This window comes from Echinops telfairi, unplaced genomic scaffold, assembly GCF_000313985.2.
Source record: "Echinops telfairi isolate 266 unplaced genomic scaffold, ASM31398v2 ScPeMD7_7421;HRSCAF=8459, whole genome shotgun sequence".
NCBI lineage: Eukaryota > Metazoa > Chordata > Mammalia > Afrosoricida > Tenrecidae > Echinops > Echinops telfairi.
Genome location: NW_022111321.1, coordinates 13,303,962 through 13,324,722, shown reverse-complemented (window position 1 = coordinate 13,324,722; position 20,761 = coordinate 13,303,962). Strand labels below are relative to the sequence as shown.

The following is a 20,761-nucleotide window of genomic DNA, read 5'->3' as shown; positions in this document are numbered from 1 at the left end:
CAAAATCCTCCGCCTTATGTCAATATCTCAGTTTTGTCATGTCTCCCTCACTTGACTCCCTAACCCCAGATGCTTCACTCTCTTCAACCAGACACTCAGCGAGCCTGTTTTTCTACTCTGTCTGTATGCACATCTCTTTCTCAAAGGCAGGCTCGTTTTCTGGAGTCTTATCTTACATTCTGTGTATGGTGTTTTAAACCTACGAAAGCACCATAATAACTTTAAATGTAATACATCGTTATTTGCGTTTCCTCTGAAGTTTCTGTTCCTTTGTCTAAATATCCCTTTAAAAATCTCAGAACCTAGATTTACTATGAGATGTCAATTCACATTGACTATGAGCACAATAACACGTTGTTTTATCAGTAGTTTTCAGGACAATCTTGCTTATTGGGAAGAGGACTTGAAGCACCCTCTGATGATGATCAAAGACTACAGCCTTTAGTAGTGATTACATTTTAACATTAAAAAATTTTGTTTACACCTGGATCAATAAGCAATATTACAATAAATGGAAGATTAAAATTACCAAGGATTTGACCATTTTATATTTTATATTTATAATCCATGCCCATGAGTTAAAGGCAACGATGTAACCTTGAAGTCTACAATGTGCCCAACCCAAGCCACACTATTTCCAACCTCCCCACATGCGTGTGAAAACTGGAGAATGAATAAGGGAAACCAAGGTGGAATGGATGCCTTAGAATTGTCATGCTGGCAAAGAATAGTAAATATATGATAGATGGCCAGAAGGACAAATAATTTTGCAAAGTACAACCAGAATGCCCCTTAGAAGCATTCCATCTCAGAGGCAGTCCCTGGAGAAAATAGCATGTTGACTAGGGATCAGCTAAAGAGAGGCGGTCTCTCAATGAGACGCATCACAATGGCTGTAACAAGGAGCTCAAACAGAGCAACTGTGAAGCAGTGGTACATTAAGCTTTAGTAGGGTCGCTATGAATTGAAACTGACTGGGCGGCACCTAACATGCTCCTAACATGCTAAGTAACATGCTCTGGATTCTACTCATTTCATTTTTTTTTTTGGCATAAATATATACTCCTTCCAAGGAGGCTTGGAAATTAAAAGCTTCATTAATGACTCTGACATCAGGTATATGAGGATACATTGAAATTGTTTGCCACAAAATAGAATACTTCATTAAATAAACATATCAAATGTTATTTTTCTTGATATATTCTTCATATAGGGCTCTATATTTTGGAAGGCAGGGTTCCTATCTCTTGATCTACTGCGAGCCCTCCTTGCTTCTTGGTCTCCTCAACCAGACACTCAATAAACCTCTTTTTCTAGAATTTCCCATCCATAGGCACACCTCATTATCAAAAACCGGCCCATTTTGTGGAATCGTACATTCTGTTCACTAAAGAATTCTGCCTTCTTTGATTTCACACCACATCAAAACAGCAGCTTTGGCATCCTCTGGGGACTCAAATCATGTCCCTTTTAAATAGACTTAGAGTTTGGGGAACAGAAAGAAGTCTGAAAAGGCCATATCAGTGCTGTAGGGTGGATGCGTTAAGGTTGCCAATGAAGTTCTCATAACCCAGCCTGTGCCAGCTTTGAAGAATGAGCAGGTGCATTATGATTTTTTAAAAAATCATTTAGTACACCTTTCCTGGCCTTTTTTTTACTCATTAATGGAGTTTGTTTCACATTTTCTTACAACTTCTTCTACGATCAGTCTGTTTCCTTTGAAAAAAATAGCCATCAAGGTTATCCTAGTGGAACCTCATCCAATGTTGTAACCCTCAGCGCTGGTCTTTCTGCCTGGATTGTAACTGGCCAAACAGCTCCCCTTGGCAGCTGCTGTTTGACTGGGCCTCTGAGTGGGCAGGGAGTCTAAGGAGACGGCTGCAAGCGTGTTCCTGAGAGAACCTGTTGTAGCCATCTACTCATCTCGTCTGTGTGAAGTTTCGTTTGGAATAAACCCAGGCATTTACGAGCTAGGTTTCTAAGAGCAGCACTTTCTGACTCGTACCTATTCTTGTTTATTTTCATAGAACACGTTCAGTACAATATTTTACTCTTTCTTTTAACAGCTAATTTCTCGTATTTTTAAAGATTTAATTTCCAGAATGGAAATATGTGAAATGCGTATTTAATTTTAATATTTAAAATTAAGTATTATTTAAATATGCGTTTAAATGTTTACCCTATACACATAGATTCGGACATTCTATTTCCAACTTTTGAATGCGAATTGATAACATGGATTATTCGATCTATTAAATCGCCCATTCCTTAGCAGTGTGTAACGTGCTGCACCCCTCTTGAGGGTAGAACCCTAGAGTAAGGGAGACAAACTGAGCAGAAGGCCACTGCGAGTCAAAGCAGAGAGAGACCAGAAACTCTTCTTGGATGTTTTACTCTAACATTGGTGATATGCTAACACTTACTAAGTAAATTTGGTCACATCTGTTCCCTTGGAGGAAGTCACAGATTCGAATACGGGCTGACGGCAGACCACGACTCCAGTTAAACTCCACAAGTCACTTGTTGCATTGAGAACATCTCAACAGTGCTCCGCATGATGTTGTTGGATTAAACCCTGCTGCCTTGTAACTCACTACTCACACAGGGGCACAAGTCCACTTCTCTAAATTCTATCATTTGTATTTCTCAAGTCCTCACTTGAATACAAATTACTTAAAATTTATTTTTCCTGTACCTTTTCTCTAATTCTTCTAACTGGACCCTTTTGGTGTTTTGTTCTTAAGGTTAAGACTGGAAGTTACATTTCCTGATAAGACTGCATGACCCAGGACAACTATGACACTCATTAAAAAGTATTTTACATTTTTAGTTGTATTGGTAGATGTAACATACTCATAATTTTTGACTAATAGACTAATTGAATCATTTGACATGGCATGGGTTTGGAAAGGAGAATATGTGAATCAATGTAACTTTAATTACTTTTTTCTTTAACTCAAGCCCTGCAGCATAAAATTCAGAATGGTGACTGAATTTGTTGAAGCTAAGCCATTTTTTTAAAAACCTGGAATATGGTTATCTTGGTAGTTATTTAATTAGATACAGTGTCAAAGCATATGGCTATATTTATACAGCCATATCTCTGTCTTTCTGTATAGAAATAATATTGTATTTTCTTCACCTTCATCTGGAGCGTAGTACACACAGACTTTAATGAAGTTTAATATAGAAGATCACCTTGCGATATTTACAATGTTCTTAAAATAAGCCTTACTGATTAGAAATACAGAAAAACTGGGTTTAGAAAAATCCTTCGTCAAAAATAAGGATATAATCATCAGGAAACATTCTGTTCAGGAATACTAGACAAAGCCCCTCCAGGTGGGCGCATCTCAAAGCCAGCTAAATGAACCCCGTGAGACAGCACGGGGGACACAGCAGGTCCATGAGCTCTAGGTTCTGGATGGCAGCCTCCTCAGAAATTCAAAGATTCTAACAGATGGGTCAAGCTGAGGCGCAAAGCAAGTTTGACTCAGGCTCTCTTGGGAAAAAAAATGAAAATATTTCCATTTGTTCATCACTTGTTATTGGTGAATGAGCTATTAAAGAACACTAGCTACTCCACAGAGTCAGCCTTATATCACCACCCACATATAAAAATAATTGTATCCACAATACTTACAAAAATTGAGAATTAGTTTAAAGCAAGCCGGATTTAATATTTCTCTCCCATTCCTGACTTTACCTTTGTTCCTCTTCCTTGTTTCTTCAGGCTTTTGTTCACCTCAAAAAAGAACTAGGAAAGTTAACAGCGATTACTATCTCACCAGCAGTTTCCCTGCTGTGACTCCGAGATCCCTCCCTAAAAATGTACACGAGTGTTTCTTTACAGAATGTTGCGTGTCAAGAAATCACCCTCTTAGAATTAGAATTCTGAAAGAAGCTCAATGTTCTCTTAACTAAACAGGGGAATATTTGGTACCATATTGAAAATACATTTACATATTCAACATTGATTTTTCTTTTACCTTGAAGGGGAATAAAAAATACCTTAAGGGGAAAAAGAGTAATTTTATGTCCCAATATATTTTTTAATCATTTTATTGGAGGCTCTTACAATTCTTATCACAATTCATACATACGGCCACTGTGTCAAGCACATTTGTACATTTGTTGCCACCATCAGTCTCAAAACATTTTCTTTCTACTTGAACCCTTGATATCAGCTCCTCATTTTTTTAACCTCTCTCCCCACTCCCTCCTCCCTCATGAACTCTTGATAATTTATAAATTATTATTTTGTCATATCTTACACTGCCAGACTTCAGCCTTCACCCACTTTTCTGTTGTCTGTCCCCCAGGGAGGAAGTTATATGTAGATCCTTATAATTGGTTCCCCCTTTCTACCCCACCTTTCCTCCACCCTCCAGGTATCGCCACCCTCACCACTGGTCCTGAGGGATCTTCTGTCCTGGATTCCCTATATTTCCAGTTTCTATCTGTACCAGTGTATATCCTCTGGTATAGCCAGATTTGTAAGGTAGAATTGGGATCATGATAGTGGGGAGAGGAAGCATTTAAGAACTAGAGGAAAGTTGTATGTTTTATCATTGATACCCTGCACCCTGACTGGCTCATCTCCTCCCCATGACCCTTCTGTAAGGGGGTGTCCAGTTGCCTACAGATGGGCTTTGGGTCTCCACTCTGCACTCACCCTAATTTACGATGATATGATTTTTTTTTTGTTCTTTGATGCCTGATAACTGATCCCTTTGACACCTCATGGTCACAAAGGCTGGTGTGCTTCTTCAATGTGGGCTTTGTTGCTTCTGAGCTAGATGGCCTCTTGTTTACCTTCAAGCCTTTAGGACCCAGACACTATCTTTTGATAGTCGGGCACCATCAGCTTTCTTCACCACATTTGCTTATGCACACGTTTGTCTTCAGTAATCATTTCAGGAAGGTGTACATCATGAAATGCCAATGTCCCAATATTTTAAAGAAATAACTCAAAATTAAATGCTCTACTTATTTCAAGCAGCATCAATCTTTCTGTTTAGCTATTCTGGAATAAAATATTGTAATGAAAAATGCACCTTTATCACACTAGTGAATTTCTTTTGGGTACAATGGAAATTTAAATAGACATTAGGTGAAACCATGGTTAAATGTATTTTTTAATGCCTTGTTATTTTAAATAGATGAGGCCTATCTCATCATGTAGTCTACTCTATCATGATTTCTAATGAGAAGAAAAGGAACTTGTGTTTATCAGTATTCAGGTAATAAAATCCCGTTAGAAGATATTTTTAACTTATATAATAGCAACTTGAACTTTAAGGAGAGGGTACTTTTTTTTTTTCAACCTCCGACGACGATGGATACTTTACATGCATTGACAGTGCATTTTACCTACTTTCGTTTTTCCTGGGTGGGCATGGGAGGGTTTAAAGAGCAATATTTGTTTTCTCCCAATTCTGAAAGGTAGACAGCTCAAATCCAAGTCCTTCCTTATTGGCAGCACCAGACACGCCTGAGCTTCGTGGCCTGTAGATGGTCCTCATAGCATCTTTCTTCCGTGTGTGTGTGTGTGTGTGTGTGTGTGTGTGTGTTCTAGTCTTTTAATGACATAAATATGATTTGGTTTAGAAATACCATTTGCGGACCTTGTTCATATGAAAACAGAAAATTCCCGATTTTCAAAAAAGATCTTACCCACACTTACCTAAAATGCACTGCCCTCAAGTCTTTGAGCGCAACCGCCCAATACAGGCTCTCAACGTGACAGCAGACACCATCATCTTTTCCCTGAGGAGCTGCTGGTAGGTTTAAGCATTAGGGTGAGCAGCGCAGCACTGATCCCACAGCCCCACCAAGGTTTCCTCCAGAGGAACTCTCTCAGAACTCACTACCATCGACTCCGTTCTGACTCACAGCCACAAAGCCAGAAACTCAGCGCATTGTCGAAGGGAAATATAATTTAAACATTCAGAGTAATCTGATTTTGTCTTATTATTCAGCACAACATCTTAGAGCATTTTCTTGAAGATTCCATGAGAGAGACACCCCTGGGTTGACAGCAACTTTCCATAGGGCTAGGGAAATAGGCAGTTCACAAGGCTGGGTTGGGAGCATCATAGAACGAGTCCTTCTCAATAGAAACAAGGACTGTCTTTTTTTTTCTTTAATCATTTTATTAGAGGCTCCTACAACTCTTTTCACAATCCATACATACATCAATTGTGTAAAGCACATTTGTACATTCATTGCCCTCAGGGGAAAAATGAGGACCTAATGCCGGGGGCTTAAGTGGAGAGGAAATGTTTTGAGGACTGTCATTTTTTTATGCTATCTTTTAGACCATGTCCAAGAAGACTTAATCAATAATTTTGTGTTCTTATTTCTAAAGGTTAATCCATATGAAACTATTTTGGTTACTTTTATTCAAAGTAGAACATAATAAGCAATGTGTCTACGGTCTGTGTACCTTCATGATTATCCTTGTAATGCATATATAAACTCATTATTTATCACTCTTTCAGTTTACTAAATCTGTCATAAGAAAGTGTTTGTTGTTCTTTTTGTGACTATAATACAATGAACATATTTGAGGACATACCTGTGGTGGTCTTTTATCTTTATGGCAGGAGTTGGTTTGGCTTTTTGTGAACAAGAGTTTTGTTAAAGGCTGAACTGTGTCTGCTTCTATGTCTGTGGTATGTGTATACATGCACACACACACACGTATCATAATCACCCTTAAAACAAATGTTGCCATGCTGTTGATTCTGACTCATGGGCCCCCTCTGTGGGTAGATCTAACTGTACTCCATGAGTTATTTTTTGTTCGTTTGTTCTCTTTGCTGTGGTAAGAGTAAATAGTTAATCAGGCCATACTTAAGTGGAAAGAAAATGAAGCTAAGGGTAAAACAAACTAGTGGAATTCTACTAATTTAGGCTCAAATTTATTTGTCTGTTGTTTATTTATTAGCTTTTCAATGGGATTTGATTAAAAGGTTGCAGAGAAAGTTGGCCTTTCATTCAGCAATTTGTGCCAGTTGTTTCATGATATTGATTGTAATCCCTACAATACCACACTCTTCTCTTTCTTCCGGTGTTTGCCATTTTTGTTTGTCTATTCTCCATCCACTTTCTGCCTTCTGAGCTTTACCCCTGGAGACATACTGCCTTTCTCCTCCTATGGCTGGTTATTCTAAGGAGTACAACTGATTGTGATTGTTCACATGTGTCTTCTTTGGTTAAAAGTTGAGCCATGGTTGCTGTCCAGTGCCTTCCAGTAAGATCTAACTCCTAGCGACCTCTGTGCAATGGAATGAAGCATTGCCCAGTTCTGCGACTTCTTCACATTTGTTCTTATGTTTGAGTCACTGTTGCAACTGCTGTGTCAATCCATCTTGCTGAGGACCTTCCTCTCTTTTGCTGCACCTCTACTTTACCAAGCATCAAGTCCCTCTATAGGGAATGATCTCGTTTGATAACAAGGCCAAAGTAGATGAGGTGAAGTCAAGCCTTCCTTGCTTCTAAGGAGCATTCTGGTTATAGTTCTTCTAAGACACATGTGCTTGTGATTTAAGAAGTCATGGGTACATTCAATCTTCTTTGCAGCATTATAAATCAAATGATTGAATTTTCTTGTCTTCCTTATTCAATGTCTGACTTTAATATGCATCTGAAGTGATTGAAAGTACCATGGTTTGGGACAAGCATACCTTAGTCCTCAAAGTAACAATATCCTTACTTTTCAACATTTTAAAATGGTCTTGTGCAGCAGATTTAGCCAATGAGATGTGTTGTTTGATCTCTTGACTGTTGCTTCCATGAGCATTGAGTCATGGGGTAAGTTTAATTCCAAGTTTAAAGGGTAACAGAGGTTGCATCTCTGCTTTTTTGTTTTGGGGTGTTTTTTTTGCCCAATGCAGTATGCCATTTAATGTTTTAATAAATCATTTTATGGGGTGGTCTCTCCACTTGCTTCTTATTTAAACAAATTAAACTATTTTTGTACCAATATATAACTAATGTGATTCCAGTTTACGTATTTTCTTCATTGGTTACAAGTCTATCTCCTACCTTCAACAGCAACAAAACTTTTGCCCTTGAATTGATTCTGACCCGTGGCAATCACTGATATTTCACAATAGTACTGCACTGCACATGATTTTCAATAGTTGCAGTACACCCTTTCTCTGTGGGAGTAAGACCTTGTGATCTTCAATCACAGCTCAGAAACTCTATGATGCTGTTCCATGTCACAGGGGAATACTAGGAGCCAAAATCAACGGAGTTCTGGCTAACAGCAACAATCTGAGAGTCTTTTCTTTCTAGTGTTTCTGGATAGTTTCCACGATGCAGCTAGGTGGCTTCCATGGTGCTACTAACTGAATTTGTACCCCAATTTTGTGGTTAGTAGTTGAGCACAAATCATTTGCACCCTCCAGGTACTTTGACCAACCCTTGTTCTTGATGTTAGTTACCCTTGAGTCAGTTCCAACTCACGGTGAACCTGTGTATGCAAAAGAGGACCGCACCATACGATTTTCAAGGGTAGGCCTTTTGGAAACATATTGCCAGGTCTGTCTCTCCTGGCCCCTCTAGGGGGTTCAAACCATCAACTTTTCAGCTAGCCATCAGTCAAACTCTTTAATCATTTGCTCTATCCATAGATACTTCTCCTTCTCTCACCAGGTCACAATTATCTTGAGAGCTGGAATTGTCACTTATTAATTTTCTTATCTATAAAAGCCTCACTCAAAAAAAAAAAAAAAAAGCCTCACTCAACACTTAGGATTTTCCAATAAATAATTGCTGAGTGCATCCTGATTGCCATTACCCTGCTGTTAGTAGTCCTTTCTATTGGTGGCATTTCAGGAGCTTTCACAAAATAGAATTTTTATACACTACTGTGCCAGAATTTAGAAATAAAATGCATTAGCTATGACAGATATTATAGAGGAGAGAGGTTAGCATTTGAAACCAGAAAGATTTGAATCAAGCAATGAGATTGGACAGCTTGCGGTGTTCCCATGGTGAATCAGGACACTGAGGTTGGACACATTCAGTGAGAATTTAAAAAAAAGTAGAATAGGAATACAGTATTTATAACCTACTGAGGTATTTTTATATTATTTCAAGGGGAGTTTTTGGCTTGAAAGCGTGCACACATTTGGACATGCATATGTACACAGTTTACAAGTGGTCAGGAGACCGGTGCCTGGAAAAGGGCAACGGGCTTGCCAGAATCAAAGTCAAGAACAAAGAAGACCTTCAGTGGTAGCTTGACACACTGGCCGAAAAAATGGGCTCCAACGTAACCGCGCTTGTGAGGATGCTTGTTTGTTTGTTTTAGTCCATTGTACAAAGGGTTGCCGTAGTTCAGAACAAACTGTACAACACCTAACAATGACATGCATGTGTATGTAAAAGTGAGTCACAATACAATCATATTTCTCTAATTTTTGGTTGTTTAAAAGTTAAAAAGAAACATGCTACAGATATTTGAAAGTTTTCAGTTTTCCATCTGTAAAATGGAGTTAATTACAACTATTCTGAAGTTTTTTTCTGAATATTCATGGCAGTAACATATATATAACAACCCAAGTAGATTTTAAAGGGTACTAACAACCCAAGTAGATTTTAAAGGCTCCCAAGTAGATTTTAAAGGGTACTAACGTTACTTGAAACCAATGTATTTTAAACTTAATTGATTAGAATGCACTTCAATGTACACAGAATTTAGTGAAGACTTTAAATCCATGAAACTAATTTTTAAAATACTTTCTAAATTGAGAGAGCATGATTTTTTAAAAATAAATTAATCAATAAGGGCAATGTTCAATTAATTTACTTTACTGATTGATTTTTATTTGAGGTCATTGCTTTTCAATTCAATGAAAGTATTTTTAATTTACAAATCAATTCAGTAAAGTAATATTTCTAGAAGCTGGAATATGTCCAAAGAACATGATGAAATTCTCAGCAGGTTCCAAGCTCGTTCTATGAAAACAATCAAATAGTCTTGTGCAAGTTCACAAAGGAGAATATTTAAGATGACACTGATGTCATTCATTAAAAAGATCCACTTAATCCAGAGAGGTTAAATGTGCTCTTAGCAAAAAGAAGATTTAAGACCAACTTAGTGAAATTTCAAGATAATAGACTTGAATTCCTAATAAAAAACAAAGGCTTTTACCTAATACCTATCCCAAAACACCATGGATGCCTCAGAGAGGCAGGCCTTATCACTAGAAAAATTTATAGAAATATTTCATAATAATATGAGATTCTTATCAATTATAGGATTGGTATAAAGCAAGGTTAGCGTGGTTAGAGTAAATGACATTGATAACTGTCTTTTAGCTTCAAACTTCTGTGATATTTTGACTAGCTTTTGCATGCCAAACATTTAGTAGGCTACATACTACTACTATTTGATGGTTTTTAAGCAGTTTCATATTCCTATATGACCTGAAAATTATTCTTTGGGTCTTTTGTGTGTGTCGGGTGGCGGGGGTGGGGGTGGGGGTGGGGGTGGTGGGGGGGTGGATAGGAGGGTGTTAAATATTTAAAATTGAGTCCAGAGAAACTATCAATGTTGTACATATTTTTACCAGGTCAGGTCTTATAAATTCATAGGCATTTTGCTTATCTTTGACTCCCCTCTGATTTTTTCCTTTATATGTTAATTACGTTTGTCTTGAATCGTTTATTAGAAACCAAAGTAGGAGTCTGTCCATCAGGTCATTCTGAGCAGTTGTACAGGATGTAAGCCGTGGTGAAAGGGTAGACTAGGTTCAGGAATTTAATTGCAAGGATTACACCTCAAAGGAAGAAGAAATCTGGGACGTGAACTGAGTGCAGCTAGAGGGGAAATAGGTGACTCTTTAGAAGGAAAGTAATAAGTCTCACTCAGAAGGAAGCCATGATAAAGATATAATTATAGAGACTTTTAAAAAAATAAGCCACTTCCATATCCTTCCATATCCTTGGGAAAGTAGCTGAAATAATTTAAAGGATATATGTAGCCTACTCAACGTTTAGAAAATGAACATGACTTATCCTCGCAGAGAATTTACAGATGAGGAATATAGTTCTATAATATGCAAACTGATCCTAATACAGAGCTGCCCAGACATACAAGGGACCTTGGTGGCTAAGGACTTAGCTGCTAACTGAAAACCCAGTGGTTCCAACCTACCAGTCACTCAACTAGAGAGAGACATGGCAATGTACTTCTCTACAGGTTACAGCCTTGGAAACCACCTGGGGCAGACCTGCTTGGACTTATGGGGTAGTGTAATCGGAATAGACTCAACAACAGCACACTTGGTTTACTTGGCTTATGAGAACATAAAGGTCTTGGCTCTGGCTCCACGGTGGTTTCTAACACCAGTCTTAATGAATGAAGGCCCTGAGTCATTCGTCCTGAGTGTGGTGGGCTTAAGCAGACCTTTCCTCGGGAGCGCTTTCAGCATGATTTCAGTTAAGTCTAGGGCCCTTCATTCCCCACCCCCAGTAGTAACACAGAGTCGCCGATTGCCATGGAGATGAAAGAGGTAGTAGATATCTTTTCATGCAGATGTTCCCAACTAGTATTCTAGCACTTAAACTGCTTGTTTAAAGCTCTTCTATAACAATATAGGAAGTAGGGTTTTTGTTTATTTGGTTGTTTGTTTGTTTGTTTGTCTCAATTTTTTAAGAAATTAAGCTAGAATGAGCTTTGGACACTTGGACCACTGCCAGCTCCCTCTGCCACCCCCCCACCCCCAAAATTTCCAACACTGTAGATAACAGCTTCCCTCAAACGATTTGAGAATAGAACCTACATGATTGCCTTCACTTTATAGCCAGGTTTTGGGAGGATTTTTTTTTTTTGGGGGGGGGGGAGGTTGTATATAAGGAGAAAAAGTAAATGAAATTAGCACATCCTAGAATAGAAATCTCAAATATGGCAAAACTGGAATGTAGGGTACATAGGTGTGAACATGCTGTGGTATTGACAGTCTTCAGTGGAAACCTATGTAAAATAGGAAGACATTTCCCTTTACGCTATCCAGATCGCAGTCACAAAAATTAATAACTCAAATGTGTAATTGACCCCTCATTTGAATATCTTTCACAAGAAAACAAATGCTGGGAAACTAAACAAATTTCTCTCAATACAAACAATCATTATAAGGGATATGGAAGAGCTTTGCTGAGATGCCTTATGGAGTGTGCAGCCATGTAGTTTCCAGGGGACACTACAGAGTAGCAGCTGCTTCAGACAAGCTACGCTTGACTGAATAAAGAAGACCAAAGAGGAAGTGGTGCGCTTGAGTTATGGTGAGGGTGAAGAATATTGACATGACCGTGGACTACTGGAAGAACAAACAAATCTGTCTTAGAAGAAGTATAGCCAAAAAGCTCCTTAAAAGCAAGGATGTTGACGATCTGCCTCATGTCCTGTGGACACATTCTCAATAAGGACATGACTGGAAAGGACGTCGTGTTTGATAAAGTGGAGGATCAGAGGATAAAAGGAAGACTCAAGAAAATGGACTGACACAGTGCCTCAAACAAGCGGCACAGACATCAATAATTGTGAGGATGGCTAAGGATCTGGGAGTACTTTGTTCAGTTCCCCGTTGGTCTGCTGTGACCTGGAAGATACTTGATAGCAACTAACAGTAACAACTCTCTAATCCACTGGGATGGTCTCTTTTAAAGGAAGAGGCTGGTTTCTCTTGTGGTGTGTTATTTAGAAACTAGCTGGAGCCTCCAGAGCTGTCCCCCCAAGAGTTTCGATGATCTTTAAGTAAAGGAACTGGAAAGAAGGGACAAGCACAACAACTGAATTTCACATAGTTACAGATCTCAAACCTTAATGAACATGCCAAGAGTCATTGTTACTGATGTTTTTAATGATTAGATTGCCAGTGAGCTCACTTCTTCTGGGACCTGGAGAGCGGTGATACATTCACAAACTGCTTCAATGCTTTTTCTACCCTTAATCTAGGACCTAGTGTTTAAAACAATCTGCTACTTCCTTGTTTGAAGACTCATCATGCCCAGAACTACTTACTAACTTAGCACACGAGGGTAAATCTCCCTCCGGAAGAAAGAAAGTCTGCGTGCCAGTGGTGCCAATCACCAGGACGTTTCTCTTTAAGTCAATGGAACACTGATGTCTTCTAAGCATATCTAGTCCTAGTAGCATATCCATGGGCTGCTCCTCCAATATACAGAAAGAGCATTGTAAGAAATCACCTTCGATCTGAATCTGAGCTAGATGAATGCGGCCAATAATTCTCTGGGTGCCCACTCCTTTAGCAATCCCAGCCCAGCGTCGGTCGACCAGCCTTATGATGTTACATTTCTCCGCACAAGCTTGGCTCATTATTGTCATCTGTGCTCCCGAGTCAACAAAAGCCTTCAAAGGATACCCATTCACTTTGCAGTTAATATAAAGCATGGCAACTTGTCCAAAACTTTCAGGTGCTTCTTCCATAGCGATGTTCATGTTTTCCTCGATGTTCTGCTGCCGAATTTCTTCTTCGATTTTGGCCTGAGCTTCCAGATCAAATGGGTCAGCAGCATAGAGGCGAATCCTCTCTTGCTCTTTCAGGGCCCTCTCCCTTTGCTGTTCCATCAGGACCTGAGAAAAGGTCTCAAGATTTCCACTGAGCAGAGCTTCTGCCAAGCGCGGGTTGCGCTCCTTCAGCAGGGACAGATCATGGGGATTGGAAAGCAGCATGCTTCGGATCAAGGCTGGACTGTCCAGACCTTGAGAAGATGCCATCTTCTCTCCAGAAGCCAAGCGGGCCTGATGAGCTATGTGTGCACGTTGCTGGTGATGGTATTGCTGTTGGCGGGAGCTGGATGTTCCAGGTATGGCTGCCCCACTTAAATCTATCTGAGGCTGGCTCGCTGTTCGGCCTGGAGGTCGAGACCCTGTATTCTCCTTCTGAAGTAAGACTACAACATCACCATCTTTGAGGCCATAGGACCCCAAGGAACAATGGTCATCAGCAAGGAGTCGCTCTGAGTAGATTATTTGAGTCTCTTCCAAAGGAATGCCAGACTCAAGTTCACAAAGTACCCGGAAGTTATAAAGCTCAAAATCAGGACTGACTTGGAGAGAGAAGGTGACTTCGGAGAGGTCCCTCCGCACACAGTACACAGTGATCAGCATGGCATGGGCCCAGCAGGGCCAGGTGAGCAGATGACATTGGGTGGTTCACTTGCTGACCAGAGATGGTTTCTGGTTTCTGAGCCGGTGTTTCTCAAGGCTTGACGCTTTGCTCAGGTTCATTCACTTCCCTGAGAGGTCCACTCCCACCCAGCCGTAGTGCTTGCTTCTTAGGCCCATAGAGTTTGGAAGTAGCTTTCTGTGTTCCAAAGTTCATGTGTAGGTATGTGCTATAGAACTTAGATTGTCTGCTTCCATAGAAACACAATTGCTTAAGCCTGATGGGTTCTAAGGCCAACCCTTAAAAGCCAATGGATGAAATGAAATGGGAAAGATTATTTCCAAAACTTTTTCCAAAACACCATGTCAACCCTCATTTTGTTCATTTAAAAATGTTATGTACTTTTACTGGTTCCCTTTTTTGTTTTCTACATGAGAAGTGTTTTGGTATGTTCTTAACAGGAAAAATAAGTCAGAGTTGATGCCTGCTCTTATGGTCTCATATACCAGGGATGGATTGATGGATAAAGGATCGGAAAGCTGGTCAAGTATTTTTACATATATGTTGCTAAAACAAAAACAAAATAGAATAAAATGACAAATTGTGCTTTCTCTCAAGAGGATATTCAAGCTGGGTGATGAAGATGACCATTGCCCGTGGAAAATTGGTGAGCATCAGTCTAGACAAAAAGAATCATGTAGAAAAGCAAGAACTCGTGACAGAACATCTTATTTCCAGAGAAAGAAGACATTCAATTTAATAAGAGGAATTTGTACATGGATTTGAGTTTGCACCTATGTTCAAATAAATCTGAGGCATTTACATGTCATCAATAAGCAAGAATCTCCTCCATGCCCACAAAAACAGATGAAAAGGAAATAATTTAAAGACACTTGTGGTGAGTTTTGTTTAGTTTACGTTCTTAGTTTATCTAAGGAAGACATTCTAATGACATATAGAGGACCCAATGGAGTCAGAAGGCCCATGTAGGAGGTATTCTTATGAATAGTTCAAAGATAGAATTGTTGCTACATTCCAAAAGGCCTAAGAAAGACTGAAATTGTTGGATAGGCAATTTTTTCTTAAGTAGAATGAACAGGATACATTGACCCATTGGATGTAAGCATATAAAAGAAGCAAATAATATGGATAGTAAGAGGGTCTCAAACACAGGAGACTGGTTAGAAAAAGTCAATAGGTGGTACAGACACTTAATGCACTTGTGTGCTAACTGAAAAGTAGGCAGTGTAAGTTCATCCAGAGTCTCCTTCAAAAGAGACCTGGTGATGTACTTCAGGGGAAAAAAATGAGACATTGGAAACCTCACTGAACACTGTTCTACACTGAGATATATGAGTTCTCCCTTTAAATCAGAATCGACTCAGAGAAATTGGTTTTGTTTCTGGTTTGAAACAGGTACAGTCTCTAACATACAAGTGAGATAACCCTTTGTGATGGGAAAATTCACTTTAATTCTGCATTACATTGATTTATGAATACCATGCTGAGATCCAACTATGATTCTGACCCTAGAGCACAGTGAACCCCTCATTCATATGGGAGTGGAACCTCAGAAAAAGTGGTGATCAGATAGAATTCCATGAGTACCGCTTAATTTTCTCTACATTAAAAAGAGGGGGCAGAAGCATTTTTGTTTTTGTTTTTCTCTGATGTATTAGTCTGGGTACTTTAGAGAAACAAATCCACAGAAACTCATGTATAAGAGACAGTTTTATATAAAGGTTAAGTGTACATCAAGAAAACATCCCAACCCAGTGCTGTCCAAGCCCACAAGTCCAACATTAACCCATTAACCCATATGTCTAACATCAATCCACAAAGTCCTCCTGCATCTCACAAAACAGATGGCATGCAATGATGCCGACTGCAGGAGGAAAGCTGAGTCAATCAATGTGTAAGCATCTCAGCGCTGGCAGGGGTCTCCACACAGGTGCTCCAACACCCAGGGTTGCATCTGGTTAGGTCCATGTGGCTTCTCCTTGGGGATGTCTTGCAGGAAGTCAGCCTTACAAGCTGAAGCAGGGAACTGCTCAGGCAGCTGCACCTTGGTGCGACCATCACAAAGCAAGAGACCCGAGAACTTGAAAGACACCGCTCACTGAGCCATTTATCCCTCCGCCCTTCAATTAATCCCACATGTGTTTATAGGCCAGGTTGGCAAAATAGACTAACTAACTCACCTGATGTAGTCCTCCCAGGTGCAATCACTGATGGAACATAGGGCAGTCAGCATCATCTGCCTCATTTCCATTCTTTATTTCAAGTTTTGTTTTTTGTTTGTTTGTTTATTCAAGAGACATTCCATCATCAATTAGAAGAGGACACATCATCAGTTTAGAGATTTTTTCCCCCTTGCTCCTGTTTCTCTTGTTTAACAGGTGGAAGGAGGTGTCTCACTCATTATTCTAATTATTTAATTATATTTGTTTATTTGAGAAATATTGACCAAACACCCACTTAGTATATGCTGTTTGCAGACATGAATATTATAAACAGGGGCTCTTCCCTGAGAGGAACTCACAATCTCAAAAAGGCAAAGAATACACACACATACACATGTAAACACTTGAAAACTTTGGGAGTCAGACACCACAGTAGAAATGAGCACTGTGGGGGAGCAATTTTAATAGCAAGAGAGCAAATGAAAGAGATGGTAAAAGGTGTCGGGCAGGGGAGGCTTCCTGGAAAAGCGAGGCTTAGAAAGATGAGAGGCTGCTAAGGAGGTCAGAGTTGAGGTGGAAAATCAAAGAAACCCTGCCAAGGACCGTATGGCTTGATTTTGAGTCATTAACTGAAAAGGCAACACTTTATGCTATGAGGATTTTATGAATTTGAAGGAACTTCAACACTGTCATTTTCCTGCAGAAAGGTGTGAATGGGTTTTTTTTATGATGCATAGGGATGAACAACTTTAGAGGTCGTTGTAGGTGCTGTCTAGTGGGCTCTTTCTCACAGCAACCCTGTCTATGCTCAAGGGTCACCAAACACTGCCCTGTTCCGCTCCATCCTCCAAATCGTCGTTCCAGTTTGAGCCCATTATTACAGCCACCGTGTCAATCCATCTCCGTGAGTGTCTTCTCTTTTTCAACGGCACTCTGCGTCCCCGAGCGAGCATGATGTACTTCTCCAGGGACTTGTCGCATGACAACATGTGCAAAGGCCAGGAGGCTGTCTTGCTGGCCTTGCTTCGAAGGAGCTTTCTGGCTCTACTTCTTTCAAGACAAATTTGTTTGTCCCTCCGGTGGCCCAGAGGACTTCCAGTGTTCTTCCCCAACATGTAAATCAAATGCATCAATCTCCTGTCTTCTCTATCCATTGTCAAACTCTCACATGCAGATGAGGTGATTGAAATTACTAAAGCTTGAGTCATGCGCACCTTAGTCCTCTAAGTGACTTCCTTGCTCTTTAAATACTTTAAAGAGGTCCTGCGCAGCAGAAGTGCCCTTCCACCCAACCAGAGTAAGTTATTAAATTTCTTGGCATCGTGATACCAGAGATCCACCAAGGTTTCTCTCAGCTTGAAAACAGATTTGCTATAAGTGCTATCACATGAAAATCTCTAATCTAAATAATGGGTGAAATGCCAGTGATAATCGAACCCAATGCTGTTTTGTTGGCCTCCAGAAGTTTTGAGCAATTTGCCCTTAAAATCTTAAGGATCTATCATTAAGGAGCTAGGAAAAGTATGTTGTTTTTAAATAGATTAATTTTGAAGGGCGAAACCAAAAATTCAAAGCTCACATAAAAATAATGAGCATTTTCCTTTAATATTAGCATCACCTTGCTATTGAACATAATGGAACTTTAGGGACTAGCCTTATTATTTTATAGTAATTACACACTTTTGATGGCACCGTTTGCACATATGTGCTTTTTCACAATTTGACCCTTCACTTGCAGGACAACATAGAGAGCAGAAAAGCATATCTGGCCAATGAACTAACCATTGCCATTCTGAGGATCACAGGGTGTCATGGCTGCAAGGGATCCTTCTCGTCCTTTAGACCTTCAACCCATCCAGTGCTTGTGCCTCTTCTTGTCAAATACCCTGAAATCTGAAAATATAAATGCAATTTCCTGGGGCGATCCCATACTTTTTCCTCCAAGATTTCATTCTTTCATTTTACCAGCATAAGTGTTGGGTCACAATGAGACCCAAATCACTTGACTACATCTAAGGAAAGTGACATTGGTGACTCAATTATCCAATGTGCAATTCCCTTACCTCAAAAATGTACCAAGACATTTCTTATGCAACTATTAAAAAGTTGGGAACTACTGGAAAGATGTGATCTAACCTGTGATAGCTGGAATTCTATAAGACTGCTTTGCTTTTTTTCTGTGAGGGGGGGACTCACAAGTTTCCACCTTTAACAGGATGTAGTCATATGATTTTATTGTAATTGTGCTACTAGAAATACTTGGATTTTCCTCCGCTGAAAGATTTTTCACTTAACATGGGGTCTGCCTGTTGTAGGTTTTAACTGTATGAAGAAATACTCTCAGCATAAGGGTTGTTTATACCACAAATCCTTATTGCACAGATTGCTAAAAAAAATGGGTGATCTGAATTATGCAGGTCTTATAATCCAAGTAACTCAAGATTATTCTCATTTTGCTTGAGGAGTTCTTTGTGAAGTATATTCCTTTACGTTCCTTCCTTAGTAGGTGTAATGTAGGAACATAATTGAAGCTTTTTTTGAAAAGCGAGACACCTGCAGGGTCTCAGGGCTATCACTCAGAAAATCCATTTTCATTGTTTAGTATAAACACGCCCAGAAAATAGGAGAGGTGGCTCTGATTTCATGCTGGCCAAGTAAACACCTCAGAGTCATTCTTTTGGAGTTAATCCACAGGAATACCTTTTATCGTTTGCCTCCTTCTAAAGCTCAATGCACGGGGGTGGGGGTGAGAATTCAGATAATTGCTGGTTCTTAGTAGAGTCCATTGAAGTTTAAGTGCTGCCTATTGCTTTACTACTATAATGAATAAGGAAGAACAAAGAAGAAATGATGAACTTAATTATGATGTTAGTGAAGAATGTTGACTATAACAAGGGCTGCCAGAGTACGAAGAGTGCTGTCTTAGAAGAACAGTCAAGAAATATTTTGGAGTCAAGAACTGCAAGGTTACTTCATTTTGGCCATGCTATCCGGAGGGACCATTCCCTGGAAGCAAATATCATGATTTTACAGTTAATGGGTAAGCATAAAAGAAAATCCTCCATTGTGATAGGTAGATTTATTGTGCCAACCTGGCCAATAGGAACATGTGGGATTAATAAGGCCACAATTTGATTGGAAGGCAAAGAGATAACGGCTCTGCCTGTCTCTCTCTTAGCCTTTGGTGATCAGACCAGTGTGCAGTTGCCTTAGCTAGTTCTCTGCCTAACTTGCAAGCTACACTACCTGTAGGACATCAAACCCATGGATCGTGTTGCTAGAACTTGAGATTCCTTTGAGACCTGTTTTGCCTCGGTGCTGGTGGATACACTTCAGGACTGTCGGTTCCTGTCATCTGGATGACTGTTGATGACCTGCCCTGCTGTTTGCTGCCTGTGGCTGGACTGCCTGTATTGCTCTATGGAATGCTCCGCTGTCTGCTCCATTGACCTTGGACCCAACCCTTGTGAGTTGAAGGACTTCCAAGTATATGAACTGTTCCACGGAAGTGAGTTGAACTGAGCCCTCTGGACTGCTGTGTGGACTAATTAGCTGTTATGTTCTTGTGTACTCTATCTATCTATCTATCTATCTATCCAATCATAAGTGTCCTGGTTTTGTTTCTCTAGAGAACCCTGTCTCACACAACCATGAAATATATTGACAGAATAACTGCTCAAATATAGCAATAAATGTAAGAATGGTTCAGTACTGGGAAGTGATTGAGAACTGACTCGCTGAAACCAACAACAACAATGTTGCTTTGCAAAGCAAAAAATGTATTTTCTGTGAAAAATAAGATAGCTGAGAAAGGTCATTATGTAACATATGCAATAAATAAAATTTAGTAAACATTCTCTTGTGGAATTTGGTTCCTTCCTTTAAATATATGCCTAGTATTTCTTTCAAAATACAGTGTAATTGACATTTATTGAAATAGTTAAATCAGCAACAAAGATTTTAAGTTTAACCCTAGAAAAGCAGCGGGATCTTCAAAGCTGTGTCTTTAGAGGAAACAACTAATTTTCTCACTGCTCCTTTATTTGCATTATTATGCAGTAAACTATACCAGAACTATCATGAATGGATACGACTTATTCCATCAGCTAGTTACTTAATAGTTAAATGAGACGTTAAAGAAAGTTTATTCTTACAACGTTAATAATTTTTCTTTGTATGGTTGGAAACTTTTCCATGTAAAAAAGGTTTGGTATTATTCATATGTGAAGGTGAAGCCTCCTGACAAATGATGTCAAGGGAATAAACAAGTGAGGAGACATTATGGAAGACACACATGGGCCAGAAAGTCCAGCCTCTAGACTTCGCTGGGGAACTCAGCTGATTTCTTTTTTATTAGAGGGAAATAGTTGTGGATAGAATGCACACACACACATACACACACATATACAGGAAAGAGAGATGGAGGAA

General features: G+C 39.5%; 2 protein-coding genes across 3 annotated transcripts in view; one reads left to right on the top strand and one right to left on the bottom strand.

Annotated features, from left to right (window-relative positions):
- PDGFD (platelet derived growth factor D) overlaps nucleotides 1–20,761 on the top strand; it is a 294,001-nt gene that overhangs the window by 121,546 nt on the left and 151,694 nt on the right. The window lies entirely within an intron of this gene.
- Nucleotides 12,864–14,152, bottom strand: DDI1 (DNA damage inducible 1 homolog 1). Its single transcript, XM_004718127.3, has one exon. It carries the CDS (start codon nucleotides 14,150–14,152, stop codon nucleotides 12,980–12,982), a length of 1,173 nt encoding a protein of 390 aa, XP_004718184.2. The 3' UTR covers nucleotides 12,864–12,979.

What these genes read in the sequence shown, in the direction of transcription:
- DDI1 (XM_004718127.3), bottom strand. Translation starts at nt 14,152, where the DNA reads ATGCTGATCACTGTGTACTGTGTGCGGAGGGACCTCTCCGAAGTCACC.